Source organism: Danio rerio, chromosome 11, assembly GCF_049306965.1.
Source record: "Danio rerio strain Tuebingen ecotype United States chromosome 11, GRCz12tu, whole genome shotgun sequence".
In the NCBI taxonomy this organism is placed as follows: domain Eukaryota; kingdom Metazoa; phylum Chordata; class Actinopteri; order Cypriniformes; family Danionidae; genus Danio; species Danio rerio.
Window position 1 is genome coordinate 39,959,048 of NC_133186.1, and position 27,491 is coordinate 39,986,538.

Below are 27,491 nucleotides of genomic sequence, written 5' to 3' on the forward strand. Positions count from 1 at the left end.
GGGCAATCTCTAACTGTAGCTGCATGAAATACTAATGGCAAATATGATGCAATTCATTGCATAATAAAACAACTTCTATTAAATTTTAAATGATTAACAGACTGGTATAGTTGTTAGAGTCGAAATGCTTATTATAATTTGCCACAATGCTTCAAAGTAGGGCTGCACAATATATCGTTTCAGCATCGATACGGTAATGTGCACAATCGCAATAGTCGCATCTTAAGATATGCAGTGCTGAATCTTATGCCGAATTCAGACTGCAAGATTTTAGCCCTGATATTGACTCTCCGACAGGTTTTGAGAAATCATAGACAAATGCCTGAAATCACAGGTAAATCTCTGATCGTTCACATGAGTAACAATCACACAGTGTGAACTATCAAAGACGCCATCTAAGAGAATCACAGATAAGTTGCCGACACCAGTGAGATATCTGACATGCTGAATATCTGGTGTCATGTGAAATGTGTTCCAATTAAAAATAACATCGGCGATTACAAATAGCCAATGAGAGCACAGCATCCACTAGTGTGGGTATCTGCAGGCAAGCGGGAACTTGGGGGAGAAGTTAAACAAGCTTCTATTCAGTCTAGGGTTGTAACAATATACCGGTATGACGGTTTACCACGATTTGAACGTGCACGATTATCATACCATGAACAATTGCATATCAACGGTTTTAACCCTTAAAGACCGAGACAGCCGCCCGCGGCTAAAAATAAGTATTGCTCTTAAATGTTTAATAACTTTTGATCCGCTGATCCGATTCATACAATTCAAAGATTGGCATAAAGAAGAGAATCTCAGCTTTCCAGTGATGTATCACATAACATTCGCGGACTTTCAGAGGCTCCGGAATCAGTGCGGTTACGTCATCAACATTTGACAACGCTGATTTGACAAAGAAACGCTCGTCACTGTGTCTCCGGACAAATCAGACATGATACATCGATGCATTGTCCCTCCTCCATGCCCAGATTGGTTCAAACTCGCTATATCACAACCAATAAGCATAGGTTTCGCTTTTGTTTGTGGACCAAGCTTTTTGAACAACACGGAATGAGAGAAAGGCATACATTTATGCGCGGCTAAATAAAACGCAAAAAAAAAAAGTTTTGCATGAAATAATTCTCATACTAAGTACTTTTGCATGCACAGCAGCACAGAAACATGACAAAACAGTGACACAGCAAAGACGAACTGCTGCTCTTGCTGTTTTCAAAAGACGCAAATGAAGATGCAGCTGTTTGTCTGCATTGCATACAACCATATCCAAATCCATATCCACAGACAACCATATCCATGCTGGCACATAAACCCTAAGGATGTTCCATATTGAATCTAGTTTCGTTATGTAACTATTTATAGTATAGTAAATATTTATATCTATTTTTTACTGAGGATTTGCACCATGTTTATTTGGACTTTATTTGGACTTTGACACATTATTTAATATTTTCTTATTTTTATTTGTTCATTGTATGTGGTGTTGTTTATAGTAACTAAAAATATATTGTATGGAAAAAGTCAAATTTGCTTCACTGTTCTATTATTTTGTAACATTTGTAACATACCGTATACCGCGAAACCGTCAAACCGTGGTATTGTTTTAGACGATTATCATACCGTGAAAAATTCATACCGTTACAACCCTAATTCAGTCTATCCTGTTATCACAAGAAAATAGATTTTTATAACATAACTAAGTGAGCAAAGTATACACGGACTGCTCAGCAGCCCTGCACGCACTGCTTGACATGAATGAATCTGTTAATGATATAACTGTGCTGTTCTCACAGGTGGTGTCTGATATTGCACTAATGTTTTTGACATACACTGTACCATATTATATACATACATCATGTTAATAGCAATACCGGTCTTTTTATGAGTAGTGATATTAGTTTTCTCAGTGCAAGCCCGTTTGCGATGGTGTACGTGGTGTTCAATTTTACAGATAGCTGCCACTTGCACTGCGGACAGCATCTGGCGATTATATGAAGGATTAAACAGAAGCTCTCACGCTAGATGTGGCAAGCAGTTACCTGAAAATTCCATCCCACAGACTTTTCATAGCGGACTTGAAGCCAATGGAAGTCTTTTATCCACTTTTCTAAAAGTGTAGATGGTGGATTAACATTCAGCACATGATTACTAGTAAGATGTGTCATTATTTGTAACTTTAGATGCCTTGGTTTCTAAAACAAAATCTGTCAGTTTTATCTTCAACGCTTTACAATTTTTCGCGGTAGTAGCCCTCTCTGTCATCCCAAGCCAGAAGGCATTGACTGAGTGATTGACAGCTGATATTTCAGTGCTAGTTCAGTGGGCCAATAAGAAGAGCGCGAAGGCGGGGCAAGCATTACGGACTTGGCTTTGTTTACTGCAGCAAGTTGCTATGAAAACTGTTTTAAACCATTTCTAAGCGCTGCGTTTCGTGTTTCAAGTGCAGAGAAGCATTCTGCGTGAATGTCTCCCAAATCCGCACATGTGGTGAACATTTTGCAGTAAAAACTGATCGCACACAACAATTTTATGCAAATATATTTTGAGGTCGCATAGATAAAATTTCGGGCGCATATGCGACCAAAATGGTCGCAATTTCGAGCCCTGCTCTGTGGAAATAGCGCCGTTTGGACGGCATTTTAGCTTTCCCTGGCCACCCCCCATTGCTACGCAGGGTGTGTACGCAAGGTGAATGCACGTAACCGGAAACCCTTGGGATCTCACTAACCCGGATGTATTTTTTTGTAGTCCGCAAACTGCCTTCGCTCTAGGCTTCGCTAAGCTAACTCTGTAAAAGCCAAGGTCTCCCTTTGCATTGAACTATGAGCATATTACATTCAGAGATGTTGTTTATTTTCACACAGCTGCATTACACATCAACTAAAGGTTAGAAATATGATATCCTAGTGGACCACCCCTTTAAATAAAATTTGAAATAACATGTCATTAAGAATAAAAATATTGCTGGCTTTGCATCCAATTCAAATTGACAGTAATTTGGCACAAATTCAAGTTACCTGATTTACTCAAAAAATACAAATAAAATCATGAAAAAACTACACAATGTAGACTAAAACACAAGCCAGACGGCTGCACACTAGGACTAAGCCAGTTTGTGTCAACCATAATGAACTTCCTTCTATGAATTATTGGCTTCCAAAAGATCAAAACTATTGGAATTCAGGAGGCGTTATTGTACAATTTCATTACAATGCTGGGTCACCACTTCATGTCTAATGTAAAGTCCTGAAGCAGAACCGCTCAAGAATCACTGCTATAGAGCCAGACAAAGAGAAGGACATCAAGCAAATATGCAAACATCGCAAATTGCATCAAAGTTTGAATAATACGAAATCTTTCCAGAGCAAGTGAAATCAGACATTGCATTATTAAAGCCTGGTAGAGGGAGACTGGAGATGAGCGAGGGGTGGGGAAGGATGGAGAGAGATAGTGAAAGATGTTCCCTCGCACGTGTAACAGATGAGTCACATGGATCCTCGTCAAAATTTGATCAATTTTTAATGCTATAACATTTTATCATGCTTGCACTCTCAGAGCCCTCAAGTGTCTTTTACAGTGAGATTTTAGTAGCGGTGCATTTTGATATCAGCACTATTAGGCGTGGCTGGCAAAGCGAAGAATTTCACATCATCTGCCTGTTTTAATGACCTAGACTCCTTTGTGTTAATGCACACTGGGGTTTGTATTAATAAATAAGAGTGTACTACATATATAAACATGCTTTGCTTCTATATTGTATACATATATTCAATAACGATGCGGTTACTTATATGCATTGACTGTATAGATAATAATCTGTAAGATTAATATGCATCAATGCATTCAGATCATCAATATACTGAAGCTCAGAAACTAATGTGGCTCGGTTTGGGACAGAGCATGGCTAACAGCGCAGAGTGTCTGTAATAATGAATGGAAAAATGTACCTTAAAAAATTATCAAACCGAAACATTCTGCATATGCTTATATGTAAAAAGATCTATGCATCAAGTGTGCCAGAGATCGAATAACCATGAGTCCAGTTTATGTCAGTTGATTCCTGATCTCAGGCAGGCACATATAGACGTTTTAGCTGACAACTGGCTTAGTAGGTTTTAGGTAATGCATATCATTGGGGTGTAAAACATCGGGTGTGAAGTGCAATTAAATAAGGTCTGTTAAGTAAAAACAACAACAACATAGTAATCGACTGTAAATATGGCTGTATTATTGATTATATAGTAGTTTTTAAAATGTAAAAAGCACGAGATTACACCTCACACACTCGAATCGTGTAGCACAAAGCATTGACCTGCTCGCACAACAATACAAATGTTCCGCAGGGTTTCTGAAAGGATTGTGGATACCTGTTCATTCCCGGCCCGTGTCCGGTGCCCATTCCCCCGGCAGGCGCTCCATTGCTCGGCTTGTGGAGCTGTCCGCCGCCCGCTGGTGCTGAAATGGAAGCCGGGGCTCCAGCCGCGGGGACAGCGCCTCCCGGTTGCCCCGGCTGTCCCTCTCCTTCGAGGCTCGCTTCATTCCCCATAGTCCCTCTGTGTGAGGCGGAGGACAAAGACGAGATCTGCTGACGAGCGTCTGATTGGGGTGTATTTAAACACTGGGAGAAAACTCAGCGCAGCTCCTCTTCCGCCATCATCACCTACAATCCAGCATCCTGAGCGGAGCGCGCACGCGTGCGGCCAACGGAAGGGCTCGACCGAGCACGCGCGGAGCCGGGAGCGCGCAAAGGAGGAGCGGCGTGTACGCGCTCGTGTCCTAGATCTACAGTCCTGTAGACTCGAGCCTTGGAGAAAGGCACGGCATAGATTACCAGCGGCTTCCACTAACAACAAAGGTAATAATAAAGCGTATTCTGAGCTGGGATAAGTTTGGATATATTTGTTTTTAAAAATATATATAGTTATCCATATTTTAACTAAATAAAATGGTACTGAAAATAATTCTATTTAAATGAGCAAATCATTTTGTAGTGTGGCATACTGATTTATTTTTTATACTTATAAAACCCTAATATATTATTTATTGAATAAGCTAAATAGGAGCAAATACGTGTATTCTTCTTCTTATTATTATATAGCAGCATTAACATTTTATATTTAATAATTGATATAAGCAGTATATTTACAAAATATATAATTTATTATAACAATTATTTACCTGTTAAAAATGCACTTGATTATCTGTCATTAGGTGCAGATGCAGTAGCAGTAATATATTCAGAAATCAAATTATAAATTCATTGCAGGTAAATGCAGTTGTATTTATTTAACCCAGCAATTGAAGATGTCCATATTTTATCATCCAAATAAATTATTATTGAATAAAAATAGTCAAGCAACCAATAAGTCTTTAGTGTAGGATACTGAAATATTTTGTATATTTATATAATGTAAATTATTTACTGAATAAGCTGAATGTGTTTTCTATTATCCTTATTTTGCAGCATTAACATTTTATATTTAATAATTGATATAAGTAATATATTCATAAAATATTAGTATTTTGTTAGTGGCAGTAGTAAACATTAGTATTACCAGTAATAGTACCAATAGTAATACTAAAAATGTTTAAATGTTCTATTTATTAATTTATGCATTATTCCTTTTTAACACTAAAAACTATTATTTACCTGTAAAAAATGAACCTGATTATCTGTTATTAGAAGCAGATGCAGTAGCAGTAATATATTCATAAATATTATTATAAAATCACGGAAGGTAAATGCATATTTGTATTTAACCCAGCAGTTGGAGATGTATATATTTTATCCAAATAAATTATTATTGGAAAAAATTGAAAATCAATTATTTTCTAGTGTAGAATACTGTATTTTTTTTTTTATAAAACGTAAATGTATTATTTACTGAATAAGCTGAATGTGTTTTCTTATTATCATCATTTAGCAGCACTAATATATTTTATATTTAATAAATGATAAGCAATACAATTACAAAATGTATTATTTTATTTGTGGCAGTAGCAAACATTAGTATTAGTAATAGTACCAATAGTAATACTAAGCACTATCGTAGTTACTAAATTATTAATTACTCCTTTTTATCACTATCATTTACTTGTTTATCTGTTATTAGGAGCAGAGGCAGTAGTGGTAATATATTCATAAATAAAATGATAAATTCATTGCATCATTTCATTTATTAATTTAATTAATACTACTAATACTACTAGTAGTCATTTTAATAATAATAAAAATAATACCTCTGCATTAAATTGGATCAAATTAAAATAATAAAAACATTAACCCAGCAATTAGAGTTGTCCATATTTTATCTAAATAAATATTTATTGGAAAAAATTATATAAATGAAACAATTTTATATTTATAATATATGTATATATGTATATGTATATATATATATGTTATACATAGCAATGTATATGTATATATATATGTAATAGTATCTTACAAAATATAAATCCTAAAAGTAAACTAATATAAGTGTATTCTTAATACCATTATAGTATCAATAACAATTATATTTTACAAATATTTTATTTTAATAAAGTTTTTTTTTTTTTACTTCAAATAAGGAACATAATTATAACAATTTTTATTAGCGGTGCAAGTAAACATTGCTATTACCAGTAATACTTCCAATAATAAACCTAGTAATACTAATAACACTTTTATTATTTTATTTACTAATTTCTAAATCAAATCACAATCACTAAACCATATTTAAACACTATACTAATTCTAAAAACAACCATTTTATTATTTAGCTGGGCCATAGCTGTCAGGTGTACGTTTGAGGAAGTAAAAAATACATTAATAATAAGAATGCAATTTATTAATAAATGTATAAATTAATTTTTAAAATATGTTAAGCATATTGGTTTTAAACACCGGCAAAACGTAGTTGCCACCTTAATTAACAATCTGCAATTAACAAGTTAAATTTACAATGCATTACAAATGAATCTGAATACCAGTTCTCCTTGATCAAGAAAAAATTGTCAAAGTTTCAGCAGTCACCACTGAACATCTGCATCCGAAGAGTTTAATATTCAGTTAACCTTTAAAGCAAAGTAAAATATTAATGCTTCATGCCGCAAAAAGGGGAAGTGATTTTTGTTGTGATCCAGCGCAAAAGAGGACGTCTGCAGCAAAAAAAAAAAAAAAAAAGCATGAGCTCAGCAGATAAAGGATGAAACTCTTTCAAAGTCACCATACTTTTCTCCCAGATGGAGAAATTGTCATTTCACACCCAAGCAGACATGCTCAAATCATCAATCAGTTAAATCAATACTAATTCTGACTCCGTCCCAAGCTGTTGCAGCAGAGACACCCAGACTAATCCATGACTGCTACAATCCCTATAGCAGAAGTCTCAGATTCACCTGCACGACAAGAAAAAGGCAAGAGAAGAAGTAAAGATAAAAACACAAAAATCTGCTTTAACTGTAAACAGATTGAATATACACTCACCGGCCACTTTATTAGGTACACCTGTCCAACTGCTCGTTAACAAATTTCTAATTAGCCAATCACATGGCAGCAACTCAATGCATTTAGGCAAGTAGACATGGTCAAGGAGATCTGCTGCAGTCCAAACCGAGCATCAGAATGGGGAAGAAAGGTGATTTAAGTGACTTTGAACATGGCATGGTTGTTGGTGCCAGACAGGCTGGTGTCTTAGTATTTTAGAAACTGTTGATGTACTGGGATTGTCACACACAACCATCTCTAGGGTTTATAGAGGATGGTGTGAAAAAGAGGAAATATCCAGTGGGCGGCAGTTCTGTGGTGGCAATATTTTCTTGCCACACTTTGAGCCCATTAATACCAATTGAGCATTGTGTCAACGCCACAGCCTACCTGAGTATTGTTGCTGACCATGTCCGTCCCTTTATGACCACAGTGTACCCATCTTCTGATGGCTACTTCCAGCAGGATAACACACCATGTCATAAAAAGCAAATAATCTCAGACTGGTTTCTTGTACCTGACAAAGAGTCCACTTTACTGAAATGGTCTCCCCAGTCACCAGATCTCAATCCAATAGAGCACCTTTGGGATGTGGTGGAACAAGAGATTCACATCATGGATGTGCAGCCGACAAATCTGCAGCAACTGTGTGATGCCATCATGTCAATATGGACCAAAATCTCTGAGGAATATCTCCAGTACCTTGTTGAATCTAAGCCACAAAGGATTAAGGCAGTTCTGAAGACAAAAGAGGGTCCAGCCTGGTACTAGTGTGGTGTATCCAATAAAAAGGCCGGTGAGTGTACGTCAATGCCTTTTCAACAAGCTCTTCCAATCTATTTCATAAAAACAATAGTTTAAAGGTATACATTAAATTGTTTAAAATTGTGCCTTCATCGTTAAGAAATTGATAGTTATTAGTAACATAATATTACATTATATTGATTTATGAGGATTTGTGACACTGAAGACTGTAGAATGATGCTGAAAATAGGCATTTGAATCCTACATTCTATATTTATATATTTCACATAATTATTAGTGCTTCATTAATGCAGTCTCTGATCAGTGTGGTATCCAGGAGAGAGATTAGGAGTTCATTCAAGTTCTTCAAGGCAACCAAGTTTAAAACCCTGAACGCAGAGGTCAGATCCTCAGACCGAATGCATCTTCACTCAGAGAATAGAAGAATTCTGAACTACAAATCACATCATTCATAGTAAAGATCAGAAATTTTGGGTTAGGAGTGTGCTAAACACATATGTGTATTTCATTTAGTTAATTTTTTCCATAATTTACTCAATAAAACTGTATAAACTGTATTTAATTTTTAAATTTAATTTAGCTTTTTCCTTTCTAGTTATTTTTATAAAACTATTTGACCTTCAGATCTAAACCCATTTACATTGCAATATTTCACACCAGTGTTATTTAAGCAAAAAGCTAATGTGTTAACAATCTAATATTTTGTTGCCAAGCTATCAAAAATGTTGTTTTTTGAAACCAACAAATCATATTTTTTCCAGATATCCCAAAATATATATCCGATATTTTCCAAAATAGAATGAATGCATTCTACAAAATTGTATACACTACCTGACAAAGGTCTTGCCGCCTTAGTTTTAGGAAAACCAAATAATAACTCGATCATTTGCTGTCAGAAGAGGCCTATGAATAAGGCAAAGGCCTCTAAATTATAGTTATTTTAACAAAAATATGATTGTCTTTTTTTTTTTATTTAACTAGGACAGTAAGGTCTGACTTTGCTTAGGCAAAAGTCTTGTCACTTAACAGAGATAATGTACAGAATATATGTCATGCTGCAGTGGAAGAAGAATGAATTTTGTGTCTGACTCCCATGAGCTTAGAGGACTGCATCCATACATCTCTGCAATGACTCAAATCACTTATTAATAAAGTCATCTGGAATGCCAAAGAAAGTGTTCTTGCAGGACTCCCAGAGTTCATCAAGATTCTTTGGATTCATCTTCAATATTTCCACCATCTTACCCCAGATATGCTCAATAATGTTCATATGTTTGGTGACTGGGCTGGCCAATCCTGGAGCACCTTGGCCTTCTTTGCTTTCAGGAACTTTGATGTGGAGGCTGAAATATGAGAAGAAGCGCTATCCTGCTGAAGAATTCACCCTCTCCTGTGGTTTTTAATGTAATGGGGAGCACAAATGCCTTGATGCCTCAGGCTGTTGATGTTGCCATCCACTCTGCAGATCTCTCACACACCCCCATACTGAATGTAACCCCAAACCATGATTTTTTTCCTTCACCAAACTTGCGGGTCCATGCGGGTTCCAGTTGGTCTTCTGCAGTATTTGGGATGCAGTTCAACAGATGATTCATCTGAAAAAAAAATCGACATTCTGACACTTTTCCAAATGATCAACTAGAAGTCAAGTTATTATTTGTTGCTCTTACAACTGTGATCGACGACAAGACTTTTGGCATGTTGTGTATTTTTTTTTTTTTTTTTGCTCTTTTTAAATTGTTATTTTTAACTTTTTCTCTAACAAAAAAATTTAGGCTACTAATTTATGGACCATTATTACAAGTTATTTGGTTAGATTAGGTCCAGATTTGGCTTTAGTACTGACAACACTAAAAACGTTGAGTTATTTCTTTAACCCAATGGTTGAGTTAAACATATTTGGTGCTTTGTTGGGTTATTTTTAACCTTTATTAGGTTATTTAATAATAACTCAACCAGTTGGGTTAAATATTTCATGCTTTGCTGGGTTATTTTGACCATTTATTTAGTTTTTTATTTTATAACTCAACCAGTTGGGTTAAAATTTTGAATTTCAAGAGTCAACTGATTTACCTGACACAGAACAGCTGTGTTGAAATGCGTACGTATTAAAGTGTTGTTTTTGCGTTGTAAAGTTAATTTAAGCTCTAACGTAATAATATAGTTATTTTTTATCATATTTGTGTTTTTTATATTAGTTTCACCAGCACTCTTACGTATTGATCATACAAACACGCGCTTCATAGCCGATAAAACGCTTTCTCTAACTCCCGTGTTCATCTCTACAGTTTTTGGGGGGAGAAAATGACACACATATTTGGGATATTCGGCTGTCATACTCGCCTCTAGGACTCAGCGGAGACATTCATTAATTTACAGAGCCATAATTCCAAAATAATAGTAGTACTTTAATAGTATTACCAGAATAGAAAAAATAACATTTAATCAAAATAACCCAATGCATTGGGTTAAAATAACCCATAGTTGGGAAGGTGCTATAATAATCTATAGTTGGGTTATATGCTGGGGTATTTTTAACCCAACTATTTTAACTGTGTAATCTAATGTATGTGTAATACATTATAGTACAAATATAATACTATAAAGCATCCTATATATAAATATTAATTTAAAGGAGAAAGTTGTGAAGGGTGCACTCATATGCTGAGCACTGTATGTATATCATTTTTTTTTCTTTAATATTGTAATCAGCCATTCTGTACACACTGAATCAAGTCACTGTTAGAGAATATTGCTGGTAACTGTTTACAAAAAAAAAAAAACACAATAAAAAAAAATATGTAAAAAAAAAAAAAAAAAGTCCAATCGTAAGAGCATGCAAAGAGAGTTGAGAGTGAGAGTGTTTTTCCTATACAGCTATTTTTTTTCCACACACACACAAACCAAACACTTTCAGACATCAAACTCCTTCAGACTACAAATACGCTGTTTGAAGGTCAGAGTAGACATTTGTTTCTTTTGGGAGACAAAAAAAAACCTCACATTTTATTTGTTTTTCGCTTTAATATTCACAAACGTCTACACTACATACTTTGCCTTGAGTTAGACCTTGGATATATACAGTCAGTGAAAGCCAATAAGGCACCAACAATCGATACCAAAGCGATGAATCCCACAGCTGTTTAACCTGTGGTTGATAAAGTCATCCTGAGATTATATTAAATAGACCTAAGAAATTTACTTTCTATTAAATGATGGTAGACCTAGTGAAAAGTGCGTATTTGCTGAATGTGTCCTCTCTGGCCCATATCAGATTAACTCATTTTGAGACCTAATTGAAACAGAGCTGACTGACTGGCAGCGAGTCTTGGCATGGTGGCACGTTCACTACAGCTGAGTCCTCTCGCAGGCCTCCTGCTCACACAGCTGGTCCACAATTATCTCTGTCTGCATGCGACCGAGACAAGCAAATATTGCATGAAGCACATCGGCCACTCTGAGATTAGCTGGGGTGCAACTTAAGAACAAAGCGTCTGGTTTAGAGGTGAATCTGACATTGAAAGCTTTTAGAGCTTAAGATTGTCAGAGGAAGGTTTGTTGAATTGTTACAGATGTTTAGTCATTAGTTTAAAGCTCCCATGAAATTAAAATAAAGTTTTTTAGATGTTAATGTCAGTATTCTTAGTTTTAGGATATCTATAAGCTAGTGCGCTCCAAAACTGTGTGAAAATTCATATTTAGAAGATATTAAACTGATGTAAAATTTACTGTTTGACACTTCTGCCTAAAGCTGCGGTCACACTGCACTTTTCTCCCCATAGACTTTCATTCATACGTACACGAATGCATTAAACCGGAAATGTAAGGTCGTGCGGCAAGTTTCGCAGTTGGCTGCGTTGGAAAGTTCAAGCTTGGTGAGCTGTGACCTGCGGAATTGCATCATATGATTGCTTGAGATCAATCGAGGATCAAAACATGAACTCTCTGGACAAAAATTTAAAACATAAACCAATCACACGCTTTTTTAAATGTCTAATTATCTTGTTTAATCCCGCCCCTTTTCGCAGAACCGTACGACAGAATTTCCTATGCTCAAACTCTAGTGTGCATGGGTGATTATAAGTGAGTTGTTGAACCCTTAGAGGACAAAGCTTTTACCTTTTATCTTAAATATCCTGTAGCACCTATGGTTTAGGAAACTCATTACAGATTTTTATTTAGGATTTATCCTGCAAATGAGTTTATTCAAAACAGATTTTACTTTGATGTTGAAAAGTGTAGCTTCTGCTCAAATCTTCCAGAAACACTCGATCACTTATTTTTTTCTTGTTAATTTACTTTAAAATTGTGGTTTGACATCCACACTTGGCTTTCATTAAAGATAATTTCAGTCAATTGACAATTGTTCTACAAGATATTTTATTTTACAATTGTGATTTACATTTTTTTTTCTCTGATGTTGTGAACTTTATTTTACTAATAGGTCAAATTCATATTCATTGTTGTAAATGGAAAAACAATTTTTCCATCTCTCTCTTTTAGATGTTTTCTTTCTGAGGTAGGAAAAGTGGCTCAAAGCTTGAAACACTTCAGAAACCAAAATAAAATAACTGAAGCTCTTCATTTTCAGAATATTTATTGTTGGTGCTTTTTTCCCTTTGATGTAGGTCTTTTTTATTGCTCCTTGTTGCAGTTGTAACAATTTTAATTTGTTTTATTGGTAAACATGCCTTGGGATGTTAATTGTTCCCTGTTTTGTGATGTAAACTTTTTGCAACAATTACAAAAAATAAAAATAAATTACAAAAAAACTTTTTGTGTGACTGCGCATAAATCAGGGGCAGTGTTGCCAGATTAAAACTGTCAAAGTATCGTACCAGAACCTCAAAATAATCGTATTTGGAGGAAAATTATTGTACATGACTCAAACAGAGTATACAGCAATTATCTAGACAAATAGCGTTAACACAACGTGCAAATAACCACAATACGCAAAAAAAAATAAATAAATAAATAATTTAAAAACTAGGCATAACTTATTGGGAAGGTTCAAACTCCACCTCTAGTCTCTGTCCTGCGCGTGTTGCCAGATGTTAAGGAATTTATTTTGCGGTACAAATGCTGCCATAGACTACAACATAGTGCTGGTTGGCTAGAAAGAAGGCACCCTCTAGACATGGGCCGGTATAAGACTCTGACGGTATGAAAACCTTGGATAAAAATATCACGGTTTCACACTATGACGGTTTTGTGACTACTGCTCTGAAATACGTTCTTCTGGGTAAAAAAACAACAACTTTTTTCTACTGAACACAAGATGTTATAATTTAAGAAACATTTAAAATAATTTGGAACAGTAAACATGTTAGTCTAAATAATTAAAATAAATCATTGACCTGCTATCTTAATGTTTACAAAACAGATTTCTTTACAACTTGAAAAGGCATCTCTGGTATATCTTTCTTTTCTTTGGATATAAAGTGTGTAAGCCACTACACTGTTCAAGTGCATAGCACATAGGATTCACATAGCAGCATGGGATGTTGATTTACAAGTAATTCGTTTCTCAAATGTTTGCTAACTCATAAGCTGACCCGTAGTTTTTGATGTGGAGTTTCCTTTTCTGCTGGAGACACTGTTGCCCCAAAATACTAAATAAAATAATAAAAAAAAAAACATTGAAAAAACACTTACATATACCTTAGAACGGTATAACAATATTTGTTTGCGGTTTTAAAACCTTGACTTTTCCAAACCGTAGTGTACCTTGAAAACGGTTATCGTCTCACTGAGGTGTTCAGTGTATCTGTAATGTGCCTATTTTGTGGCTTTGTATAGATAAGATTAATTTTGGAAGAACACGTTCACATGACGCATTAAAATGGGGAAAAACGAGAACATCAAGGGCAAACTCCCCTTTCCTTCTCACCTTCCTTTTCAGCACTACTTTTTAAATCTTTATTGCTTTAACGATCAACCTCAACCTAAAAACAACTGACTTAAGCATGGCCACGGATGGCAGGAATGTTAACTTGTGAGAGAGAACATTCTCCACGCTGATTGGCTGAGAAAATACAAGAATCAATAATTACATTTTCAATGAGAAATAAAATACAATTTATTAGAGATGTTTATGTACTAACCTCACTTATTTTATTTTCATTAACAAAAATGATTCGCATTTTAACCACTTTAGTGTTAATTAACTAAAATAATTCTAACTTTCTATGTGAAGTACATTATTAAACAAACTAATAGGTTTAATGTAATACAATTTCATCTTTCATACATAATTTATTGGTCAGAAAAATGACAATATTTGTATTTTTTTAAAAATCACTACAAACCTGAATGTATTTTGAGTACACATATCCATGTTTACATGTTTTAACTCTTTTCCAGAGCTACTGTTTACCAACATAATGTTATTTTCAAGATTGATTCAAAAAATGCATTTAAAATTGATATTATTTAAATAAAATCAAATAGATTCAAAAAGGTAATACACACTTTGCTGATTTTTGGAGGGAAAAATCTTACTATCTATCCTATCTTACTATACATGTCTTTTTTTCCATTCATTTTCTTTTCGGCTTAGTGCCTTTATTTATCAGGGGTCAACACAGAGGAATTAATCACCAACTTATCCAGCATATGGATCCCCTTCCAGCTGCAACCCAGTACTGAGAAACATCAATACACACTCATTCACACTATGGCCAATTTAGTTTATTCAATTAACCTATAGCACATGTCTTTGGACTGTGAGGGAAACCAGAGCATCACAGGGAGAACATGCAAACTCCACTTAGAAATGCCAACTGATTCAGCCAGGACCTGAACCAGATACCTTCTTGCTGTGAAGTGACAGTGCTAACCACTGAGCCACCATGTCGCCCCATATGTTTTTTGTTTATACTTTTGTATGCATCTTTATGTTTCCATGTGCATTTCAAATATTTTATAAGAATTTCAAATTTTATTTGGACCTGAATCTTTTTGGTGTTTTTTGCCAGTACTTCAACTTCAGTCCTGAAACTAACAAACAACAAGAAAGGCTTTACAATCTATATGAGCATGAAAGCTTCAACAATTTGGAGAAACTTTTCACAGCCGAACGCAAAAAAAAAAGGCAATCTTATAACACAAACACTACTATAACCCTGATCCACAGCAACCATGAAGAGCTGATGCACAGAAAGAAATCAGACAATGGGTTATTTTTAGCTGAACTAACATGGAGGTCAGCAACACTAGTATGTTCTTCATAGTGGATGATTGGTCTTGGTCGGCCGCTGGCAAACCACCAACAACTCATTGTCAATGAAGTGGCAATGATGAGACTGCTCATGGAAATGAACAGTAATATGAAACTAATTAACTAGAATATCGCACAGAATAGAATAGAAAGACTCTGACTGTATGCAAATGGAAAGACTGGGTGCAATTGTATTGTATGAATTGTAGACAGGTGATCATCATCTGAACAGGTGCTCAGTTTCTAAAGAGAAGAAAGAAACACTTCAACAGCGACCTCTAGTGGGAGTTGTCATTCATAACTCATTTCTGCCATATTTAACCAGCATTCTTCCATCCTTTTCTTACAGAAAATCTAAAATATGTTATAAAAAAAAAGTAAATTTTGAAAATAATTATGAAGTAAATTATTTAACTGGATTTATTAGGTATTGGTTTGATTAAAATGTGAATATCTATTAAAAATGTAAATATTAATTGAAAATGGAAATATCTATCCATTCATTCATTATTCTTCACTCATTCATTCCTTCATCAATCTTTAGTCCAGTCATCATGGAAATATCAATCTACACATCCATCCATCCATCCATCCAGCCACATCCTTTATTTTTAATACATTTATTCATTAATTTCACCATCCATCCATCCATCCATCAAACATTCATCCATTTATGTATCCATTCATCCACCCATCATTTGCCCCATCCATCAATATATTCATTCATTCCTCCATTGATCCATCCACCATCTATTAATCGATATCCAGCCATTATTCATCTATGCTAAAAATCACAACTGATACAAATAATGTTTTCTTTTTGTTTTGCTTTAAATTGTCAGGGTTATTCTACTAAGTATTGATTTCTTAATTCTTCTGAAGTAAAAAAGCAACTGTTTAATATATATTTTATTAAATAAACATCTTTTTGTTGTTGTTATTAAAAAGAAAATGTTCTAAATAACAACCTTATTTATTACTGGAGGAAGTGTAATTAGTACTTTCAAAAAATAAGCCATACTCAAACAATAAACTATCAATTGTAAATATAGAGAAACTTATATTTTCAAGTAGTACATAAAAAGCTTAGTACAAAAAAAAATTGGTGAAATAACATCCCCTTGTCTTTAGAAACATATTTATGTAAAAAGGATTATCGAACTGTTCAATGTTAAAACATATTGCTGACAAATGGGTAAAACATATTGGTATGAGGGATAATGGTATCAAGTCATAAGTATAAATATCTTTTTTTTTTTCATCGAACCTTCAAATAAATGTTAATAATTATAAATGACAGCCACTGAACAGTGCAAATGCATGTAAAAAAAATAAAAATCATATAGGCCTACAACTGATATATCCATCAGTGTGTTTCCTCAAAATGTAAGGACAGTAATCCGTAATGACAGCAGCCTCTAAAACTGAACATTGATAACAGCCCTAAAGCTCAAAATGCAAACCTAAAGCTGAAATCTGCTGCATGTTGAACAGGATGGGTCTTCTGAATGGAGGTTTCCTCATATTTCGGCTGTTTCCCAGCTGGGGAAGGATTGCTCTAATGGGGTAAACCAGGAATAACCGAAGAGCGCTGAAATTACAAAATAGTTGTAATTAGTGCAATTAGTCCTCTGGGTTTGAAAAGGCAGGCAAATAAGCATTTGAATGAGCGCTGGCCTGTTCATCCTCATCATTACACAAGGACTACCCTAAAAGCCATCTCATTATTGCTTTTGACTTTCATTCAGGACAATTTTGGGGTCTTTTCTAGAAAGCAACACTATGGCTGTTCTCCATCTGTGAAGTTTTTCAGAGAAAGCAGTAGATTTTTTTTTCTTTTTTTAAACAGATAGTTCGACCAAAAAAATGTATCATCATTAACTAACCATTTACTTGTTCAAAACCTATTTGAGTTTTTTAATCTATTGAACAAAAACAGATACTTTGAAAAATGCTGATCGCTGGCACTTCTAAAGTATAGTAAGTATTTAGAAGTCAATTCGTCCTAGCATTCTTTAAAATATCTTCTCTTGTATTCAACAGAAGAAAGAAACACAAAAGTTTAAAACCACACGAGGCAGAAAAAAAATTATTTTATTCTGTGAACAATGTTGTACTTTGATAGTCATTGGCTGCTAATATGATTTCGCTATTTAGAGTTTGCAAATAATACTTGTGCAATTATATTATTAAGCAGAAAGAATGTGCGAATATAAAACCTACTTTACATCTATTGGAAATGTTTCAAGAGGACTCAAAAACATGACGGACCTTGCTGAGATACGGATGTTTTTTTTTTATTTATGTCGCGTAATCAGAATATTAAAATAAACAAAAAACAACTCGCCTTTCAAAGACCACCAATTACTTCACTGAGCTACAGTTACAGCATAAGAACACATCCTTGTTTTATAGTTCCTCACATTTAAATTTGGGGTGTGACATTGTAAGAACCAATGTTTCGTTTGAGTATGTTGAGTATCTCACCTTCTCGGTTACTCAAATGCCGTCCAAACTTGAAACTATATTTTAATATCATCAAATAAACATTAAAACTTAAATTAGAAATCATTCAAGCAATTTTCTCTCATAGTGTGAAGAACATATTAACAAACTACAAAAAAAAGCTTTCATCGAATGAAACGTTCTTCATGATGGTATTACCCCTGCCAATACAAGAATCTTTAAAAGTGACTAAACGACATGTAACTTTGTTTACTTGTTTGATATACACATTACACACTAATATAATTTGCCACTTCAATACGGCCTAATGAAATCAAGGTTTGTATTTAGTTATCGTTTTTCCCACTGAAAAACCACAAGCCTTCCTTTATGTACTCTGTTTTACAGTTGACTCTTTTTTTACAGTGTTTTATACTTCCTCACAATTAATTTGGCATGTGATGTTGCAAGAATCAATGGCATTTGAGTATTATTATTCAAACCCCACCTCCTCGGTTACTCAAATGCCATCCAAACTTGAAACTATATTTTAATATCACCAAACATTATAATATAAATTCGGAATTGTTAGAAATTATTATATTTACAAACTACAAAACAAAAGCTTTCATCGAATGAGACAATCTTCATGATAGTAACATCACCACCAATAAAGAACATTTATATTTAAAAGAGACTAAACGAAATGTAACTGTGTTTACTTGTTTGATATATACATTACACACTGACTTACAGGATATCAATTGACACTCCAAAAAAACTTCAAATTAAATGAGTTTGTATTTCGTAATGGTTTTTCCCACTGATAAAAACGAAGGCTTTCCTGTTTTACACTTGACTATTTTTAAGGTTATTTTATAGTTCCTCACATTTAAATTTGGCGCGTGAAGTTGCAAGAACCAATGGCGTTTGAGTATCTTTATTCTCGGTTACTCAAATGGCGTCCAAACTTGAAACTATATTTTATATCACAAAATAAACATTAAAACTTAAATTAGAAATCATTCAAGCATTTTTCTCTCATAGAGTGAAGAACATATAAACAAAATACAAAACAAATCCTTTTATCGAATGAAACGTTCTTCGTGATGGTATAACCACTGCCAATAAAAGAATCTTTATATTTAAAAGTGAATAAACGACATGTAACTTTGTTTACTTGTTTAATATGCACATTACATACTTACTTACATAATTTGCCACTCCAAAACCGCCTAATGAAATCATGGTTTGCTTCGTTTTTTCCCACTGAATAAGCGAAGTCTTTCCTCTATGTACGCTGTTTTACAGAGCTGACTGTTTTACGCTTTTTTATACTACCTCACATTCAAATTTGGCGTGTGACCTGACAACAACCAATGGCGTTTGAGTATGTTTATTCAAATCCCACCTCCTCCGTAACTCAAATGCCGTCCCGTCCAACTCGCTCTGAACATCCATACATTTCATCCAGGGGGAGGAAGTTGGGGTGTTTCGGAAGACCCACCCCTTACTATCAAAGGTCCAGATAGTGTCCCGTAATGAGCTAATTTGTCATATTTTGACTGCTATGCCATCATAAATACTGAAAATAGCCAATCGAAAAGGCTTTAAAACCAAGCAGAATCCTCTGTTGGATGTAGCTACGGTGTGACCGTCCAGCACCGTGCTTCAGCTAATCAGTTTTGGCCAATGCTAACAAATATTTTTCACGAGTCTAACATCCAGCTGTGCAAGAAAACACACTATCTGACGTAAGAGAAGTCTTTTTCGCCACTGTATTGTTTTTAAATAGAGAAAACAGTTGTTATAGACAAATATTTTTGTTTGAATTGGCCATTCTGACTGAGGACAGTCGAAAGTGCTGGCTAGTTTGTTATTTGCCTGTGTCAATAGGCTACAGTTTTAATTTAAAACCTTAACAGATTGCTATTTTTTCTAATGATATGTGGTGTAATTAATTTGTAATTTAAAGATAAGTGTTTTTTCTTTCGTATTTCTTTATTCTAAAGCTTTAGAAAATATTTGGTACATCATGATGACCATCCAACAAGCTAATCCAGCTAAAAACAATTAAATAGAAAATGAGGCTAATAACTGCAACAATGTCTACTTTTTAAGAGACAAAAACACTTGTTTAACCAGTCTGGTTTTGGCTATTTTAACCTCTTAAAGCCCAAGGTGTTTTTTACATGCATATTTTATTTCTCTTTGCTATTTGGGCTTATTGGAACCTAATTATAATAAAACCTAAGTATCATATTTTGATATGATGTATTTTTAGAAAAAAATTATATCCATATATGTGGACTTCCATAAAACACAATGAAGTCACCTTTGGGTAATAGAATGAAAAACTCTTTATTTCTGCCTTGAACACAGCAGTTTTTTTCCTGCCTGTTTTGTAATGCATTAATAACACATAAACACATATGTTTAAAATGTTTTGACTGTCAGTAAAAAAAATAATAATAATAAATTGCCCTTTTTTGATAGTTAAAATAGTGTTCGGGACATTTCATATGCTCCAAAACAGTTGCAGGATAACACTGTATGTCTGTAACAAAAATAAAACAAGACATAAGAGCTGAAATGTGCTGTTCATGTATGTGGCCACTAAGCCATAGGACAGAGATCGGGAACCTTTTTCAGAGCCATTTCAGATTTTTTTTAGCAAACGCATTTTTGTAAAGAGCCATTGAATGGCTATATATATATCAAAATGTCTTTTTTTTAATGTATTTGCTACTGTATTACTATAAATTACTAAAAATTATTATAGTAGCACTACTAATACTATATTATAATTTGTAATATTACTAAAAAAATAATACAGGTTTAAACAAAACCTTAATGTATGTCCATGTACAACTCAAAAATAAACAAATATGAAGCATCATATGTTAAGCAAGTCCATGAATGAAGAAATTTATAGTGACTTTAACTGAGTTATAGTGACTTTAACTGAGTTCTTATTCATTGTGCTGTATAAAATTACAATTTAAAAGGGGACTGTTATTGTAGTTTCGATAGAAAAGAGATTATTAGTGATGGTTAATTAGGATGGATAATTAGTTTTTTAAACAGTATAAGATTTTATATATATATATATATATATATATATATATATATATATATATATATATATATATATATATATATATATATATATAGTATATTTAGTATATTTAATATATAATAATATAATATTGAAGAAAGACAGCTGGAGTGCCACATATTTTTGGTCAAAGAGCCACATGAGGCTCGAGAGCCATACCACTGCCATATCGCACATGTCTTTGGACTCTGGGGGAAACCGGAGCACCCAGAGGAAACCTACGCCAACATGAGATGAACATGCAAACTCCACACAGAAATGACAACTGACCCAGCAGGACTCAAACCAGTGACCTGAGCCACTGTGCCACCACCTATAACCAAACATTAAATGTAAATTAGAAATTATTACACTCACTCTATATTTGGCAGTTGTTCACTAAACTACTTTTTTGACAAGAGAGCACCTAATACAGCCACAACGGTGTCATGAAGCAATTCTAAAAAGTCTAGTTTCCTTGAAAGCAACTGAATCAAATGCAACTTTAGCCAAGAATAACACAAACGACGCCAAAAGAGCTCCTCTGATACAATTACACCCAATACAGCTTTGATACAGCTCTGTGGACGTTTGTCTCCAAGGTAACCGTGGACTATCTCTCTGAAAAAGATGAAGGTTTGTGTTGCATGGAAACCACAATGTAATCTCGCTGCTTTCATGGCACCAGGCAGCAAACACAAACACCACAATCGCGAATAATCTAACATGCACAGAGACCAGGTGTGTTTCAGAACCTGATAGAGATGTGGTTTGTATATAAAAGCTTCATATCTTGTGGTTGTGCAGCTGGAGCAAGTTTTTTGTATTATTATTATTTTTTGTATTTATTTATTTTATTTTATTTTTGCAGAGGGTGGATGATTGTGTGGGATGCCCCATGCTGGACTTTAAAAGCACTGAAAACATGTGGGTGTTGTACTGTGTGAAAACCCACAGGATGGGATCTATGTCATCTTTTCTTTAGAGCCATTAAATAAATTAATTAATATAATATAGAGGCGACGCAGTGGCGCCTCACAGCAAGAGGGTCGCTGGGTCATCTGGCGTTTCTGTGTGGAGTTTGCATGTTCTCCCTGCGATCGCGTGGGTTTCCTCCGGGTGCTTCGGTTTCCCCCACAGTCCAAAGACATGTGGTGAAGGTGAATTGGGTAGGCTAAATTGTCTAAGTGTATTAGTGTGTGTGTGAATGAGTGTGTGGATGTTTCCCAGAGATGGGTTGCGGCTGGAAGATGTGCAGGATAAGATGGCGGTTCATTCCACTGTGGCGACCTCGGATTAATAAAGGGACTAAGCCGAAAAGAAAAGGAATGAATGAAAATAAATATAAAATAGGGCAGCACGGTGGCGCAGTGTGTAGCACGATATTGGTTCGGTTAGACCTCGGCTGGACCATTTGACATTTCTGTGTGGAGTTTGCAAGTTCTCCTTGTGTTGTCGTGGGTTTCCTCCAAGTGCTCCGGTTTCCCCCACAAGTCCAAAGACATGCGCTATAGGTGAATGCGAGAGTGTATGGATGTTTCCCAGTACTGGGTTGCAGCGGGAAGGGCATCTTCTGTAAAAAACATTTGCTGGATAAGTTGGCGGGTCATTCCGCTGTGGTGGCCCCTGATGAATAAAGGGACTAAGCCGAAAAAAAAAATATATAGTATAATATAATGTAATGCAATTATATAATATAATATAATATAATATGTAATATAATATAATACAATACAATACCCTATAATAGGGTGGCGCAGTGGGAAGCGCTGTAGCCACACGGCAAGAAGGTTGCTGGTTCGATCCTCGTCTTGGTCAGTTGTCATTTCTGTGTGGAGTTTGCATGTTCTCATCATGTTGGCGTGGGTTTCCTCCAGGTGCTCCGGTTTCCCCCACAGTCCAAAGACATGTGGTGCAGGTGAATTGGGTAGGCTAAATTGTCTAAGTCTATTAGTGTGTGTGTGAATGAGTGTGTGGATGTTTCCCAGAGATGGGTTGCGGCTGGAAGATGTGCTGGATAAGATGGCGGTTCTTTCCACTGTGGCGACCTCGGATTAATAAAGGGACTAAGCCGAAAAGAAAAGGAATGAATGAAAATGAATATAAAATAGGGCAGCACGGTGGCGCAGTGTGTAGCACGATATTGGTTCGGTTAGACCTCGGCTGGACCATTTGACATTTCTGTGTGGAGTTTGCAAGTTCTCCTTGTGTTGTCGTGGGTTTCCTCCAAGTGCTCCGGTTTCCCCCACAAGTCCAAAGACATGCGCTATAGGTGAATGCGAGAGTGTATGGATGTTTCCCAGTACTGGGTTGCAGCGGGAAGGGCATCTTCTGTAAAAAACATTTGCTGGATAAGTTGGCGGGTCATTCCGCTGTGGCGGCCCCTGATGAATAAAGGGACTAAGCCGTAAAAAAAATCTATATATATAGTATAATATAATGTAATGCAATTATATAATATAATATAATATAATATAATATAATATAATATAATATAATATAATATAATATAATATAATATAATATAATATAATATAATATAATATAATATAATACAATACCCTATAATAGGGTGGCGCAGTGGGAAGCGCTGTAGCTACACGGCAAGAAGGTTGCTGGTTCGAGCCTCGGCTTGGTCAGTTGTCAGTTCTGTGTGGAGTTTGCATGTTCTCATCATGTTGGCGTGGGTTTCCTCCAGGTGCTCCGGTTTCCCCCACAGTCCAAAGACATGCGGTACAGGTGAACTGAATAAGCTAAATTGTCCATAGTGTATATTTGTGAATGAGAGTGTATGGGTGTTTCTCAGTACTGGGTTGTGGTTGGAAGGGCATCCGCTACATAAAACATATGCTGGATAAGTTGGTGGTTCATTTCGCTGTGGCGACCCCTGATGAATAAAGAGACTGAGCCAAAGGAAAAAGATTGAATAAATGAATATAATAGATTGGATTAAAATATATTCAGTGTTCTCTTTTAATTGCTTAAAAAATACACTCAAAAATTACTGTTAAATTACAAACTAAACAAATAAAAAATCACAGGAATTAGAACGTATAAAGATAAAAGTATAAAATACATATTAAAACTCATTAATATGTATATTTCAGTAATCTTTGTTTTATTGTCATATATTGTCACACGTACACCACTTTTTTGTTGTGGTGTTTATAGTCTAAATGACAACATTCATTCATTCATTCATTTTCTTTCGGCTTAATCCCTTTTATTCATAAGGGGTTGTCACAGAGGAATGAACCGCCAACTTATCCAGCATCTGTTTTACACAGCGAGTGCCTTTCCAGCTGCAACCCAATACTGGGAAACACCCATACACACTCATTCACACACACTCATACACTACAGCCAATTTACTTTATTCAATTCACCTGTACCGCATGTCTTTGGTCTGTAGGTGAAACCTTAGCACCCGGCGGAAACCTGCGCGAACATGGGGAGAACATGCAAACTCCACACAGAAATGCTGACACAGCCGGGAGTCAAACCAGCGACCTTCTTGCTGTGAGGCGACCATACAATAATACTACCCACTGCGCTACTATATTACAACTTTCATTCATTCTCTTTTCAGTTTAGTCCCTTTAATAATCTGGGGTCGCCACAGCGGAATGGACCGCTAACTTTACCAGCACATGTTTAACGCATGTTGATGCAACCCATCACTGGGAAACATCCATGCACACTCATTCACATACAAACACTACAGACAACTTAGCTCACCCAGTTCACTTATACCACATGTTTTTGGACTTGTGGGGTAAACCGGAGCACCCGGAGGAAACCCACTGAAGGATTCGGATTTCTGCCTTCCAATCCGTCTCATCATGGATCAACGTTTATCCTTTTCGCATGTCCTGTTTCTCATTATTTTTTATTAAATATGATTATTTGATTATTTAAATGGATTTTTAACTTTGAATTGATTTTAACTAATGAATAAGTTAACACAAAGCTTCATATAAGAATGTTCAGTGCATTTGCCTGTCTCTTTATAACTATTTTCAGGAGCCACCAAACTAGGTCAGAGGTCACGGAGACCTTAAGGGGAACTGAGGGCTGAGGAGGCAACTGTTTCTATTGTTATTTCTATGAGTTAATATTATCTAAAATGTCTAAAGTGATTTTGCTATATTCACAGTTAATTATTTTAAAGTGATTCTACTTTTTATTCAAGATAGACTTTGTGTAGTGAGGATATTAACTACCTGAATCTAGATTATACCGGTTTTTAACCAGTTTTGATAAAGACGGCAGAGAGTACACTCCGCCTTGGATAAGAAACAGATAATACTTTAAGTGTGTGTGTTCTATTTGATTGTGGATCTGTTTCACAGGTCTGGAGTCAGCTCCAAACAGTCTAGTGGATGTCTGACGTTTATGCTTAAGATATTGTTCAGAATTGTACGCAAGAACCCTACATGGAAATTTTCTGTGTTTTACCCAATCAGGTTAGAACACCTATATGTATGACGCAGTTAATGACGTTATGTGAGAGTGTAATTGTTATTGATTGGTGATTGTAAGCAGAGCGGCCTAGGAACTCATTGCGAGTGTTGAAGCTGGCTTCTGCTGAAAAAACTGCAAACTATCTTCATTCATTCATTCATTTTCTTGTCGGCTTAGTCCCTTTATTAATCCCGGGTCGCCACAGTGGAATGAACCGCCAACTTATCCAGCTTGTTTTTTACGCAGCGGATGCCCTTCCAGCCGCAACCCATCTCTGGGAAACATACACACACACATTCACATACAAACTCATACCCTACGGACAATTTAGCCTACCTATTTCACCTGTACTGCATGTCTTTGGACTGTGGGGGAAACCGGAGCACCCGGAGGAAACCCACGCGAAGGCAGGGAGAACATGCAAACTCCACACAGAAACACCAACTGAGCCGAGGTTCAAACCAGAGACCCAGCGACCTTCTTGTTGTGAGGCGACAGCACTACCTACTGCGCCACTGCCTCGCCTAGAATAAAGAAATATAAGAAAAAAACTTATTTTTAAAATACAAATTTATTATAAAACAAAGAATCTGTCTTAAATATATATATATATATATATTTATATATATAAATTATATATATATATATATAAGTCTATTGTCATTTATTAAGCAAATTACAACTACAAACTGGCCAGCACATTCAACTTTACTCAGTCAGAATTTGGCCATTTTAATAATAATAATGATGATGATAATAATAATAATAATAATGATAAATAACAAAAATAATGTAGAGCTTCATAACTTTTCTAGCCATTCTTGTAAAAAAAAGTAAATTTGAAACTTCATGGATAACATTTGTGTTCAAACTTACTTTAACTTGATGGGTTTTCGTTGGGTTATTTTGACCTCAGGGACAGGTCTTGCAGAATTATTATTATTATTATTATTTTTTGCATCCAGCCAAACAGATGGGAGTTGGATTAAAATAGATAGCTGGATCGACATTTTAATAAATGAAATAAAAAGCATAGAAATAAAACATAAACGTGTACAGCTTGTTTGTTTTTATGAATGCATAACTTTGAACGGTTTAGAGTAATAATTGATTTTTATAACTGCCTATAATCTATTCATACGAATACTTTTATTTACTTATGTATTTTGTTTGTTTGTTGTATTGTTTATTTGTTGGGATTCATATTGTATTGCTACCAACAGTTTTATTAAATAAAAATACAGAAATAAAGGGACAGAATTTCTTGCTTTCTTTCCAATTACAGCAAATAACTCCTACAAGTCCTGTAGGAATGATAAAATCCTGCAGGATTTGTCACTTGCTGGGATCTATTGTAAAACCTGTAAGAAATTCCTGCACATACTGTCAATGTGTCCTACAGGATTTTATCATTCCTGCAGGACAGCAGTTTTCCTGCAGGGAAAAAAAATCCTTCAGGATTCCTGTAAAAAGTACTGCATGATTCTAAAACCTGTAGGAATTGCCTGCACATATTGTCAATTTGTACAGGTATCCTGCAGGATTTTCATTTTTTTCTGCAGGAACCTGCTGGTAACATGTAGGCATTATGAAATCCTGCAGGATTCCTGTAGGTTATTTTTGTGAGGGTTATGATGGTAGTTAAAATAGGACAAATGAAATCATTTATGGGACAAATTCTGGACCTTTGTCAGTGAGGGATGGGTCTTTTCTATCTTTTGATATTCATAATATAGCATGAACGGTTCAAACTATGGCCACACGTTGTAACATCGCCATCTTGTGGTGAAATATAAATCAGGCCTATTTCATTTGAGAACAATAAACTCGAACACTTTTATTCATTTGTTCGTTTTATATAGGTTTATTCCGCTTTAGTAATTTTACATACAATATTAATCATAAATACAAACAATCTGATACAAACCAGTAAGTAAGAAAAATACAAATAAATAATTCGATAATGTCTTTAAAATATAATATTTCAACTTTTTAATGTTTAGAATAGAAACAGAAGAGCT

The 27,491-nt window shown here is 35.1% G+C and overlaps 1 protein-coding gene and 1 long non-coding RNA gene across 7 annotated transcripts in view; both read right to left on the bottom strand.

The window, feature by feature from the left end:
* The window catches only part of bsnb (bassoon (presynaptic cytomatrix protein) b), a 187,288-nt gene extending 182,598 nt beyond the window's left edge, over positions 1 to 4,690 (bottom strand). For both annotated transcript variants that reach the window (XM_073917005.1, XM_005155903.6), the window contains exon 1: positions 4,377 to 4,690. In XM_073917005.1, the coding sequence (XP_073773106.1) occupies positions 4,377 to 4,555 (179 nt within the window). In that variant the 5' untranslated portion in view covers positions 4,556 to 4,690. The remainder of the gene's footprint in view (positions 1 to 4,376) is intronic.
* A 2,134-nt stretch (positions 4,691 to 6,824) lies between these two features.
* si:dkey-61o18.2 lies at positions 6,825 to 19,224 on the bottom strand. Of its 5 annotated transcripts, none has more exons than XR_002459693.3 (4): positions 19,122 to 19,224; positions 16,928 to 17,055; positions 7,481 to 9,840; positions 6,825 to 7,392 (listed from the first exon to the last, which is right to left on the bottom strand). It is a non-coding gene; the product is annotated as a si:dkey-61o18.2 (long non-coding RNA). The 5 variants fall into 5 exon arrangements; XR_012387315.1 differs by having other exon boundaries at positions 19,118 to 19,224; XR_012387314.1 differs by lacking the exon at positions 7,481 to 9,840.
* Positions 19,225 to 27,491: the final 8,267 nt, after the last annotated feature.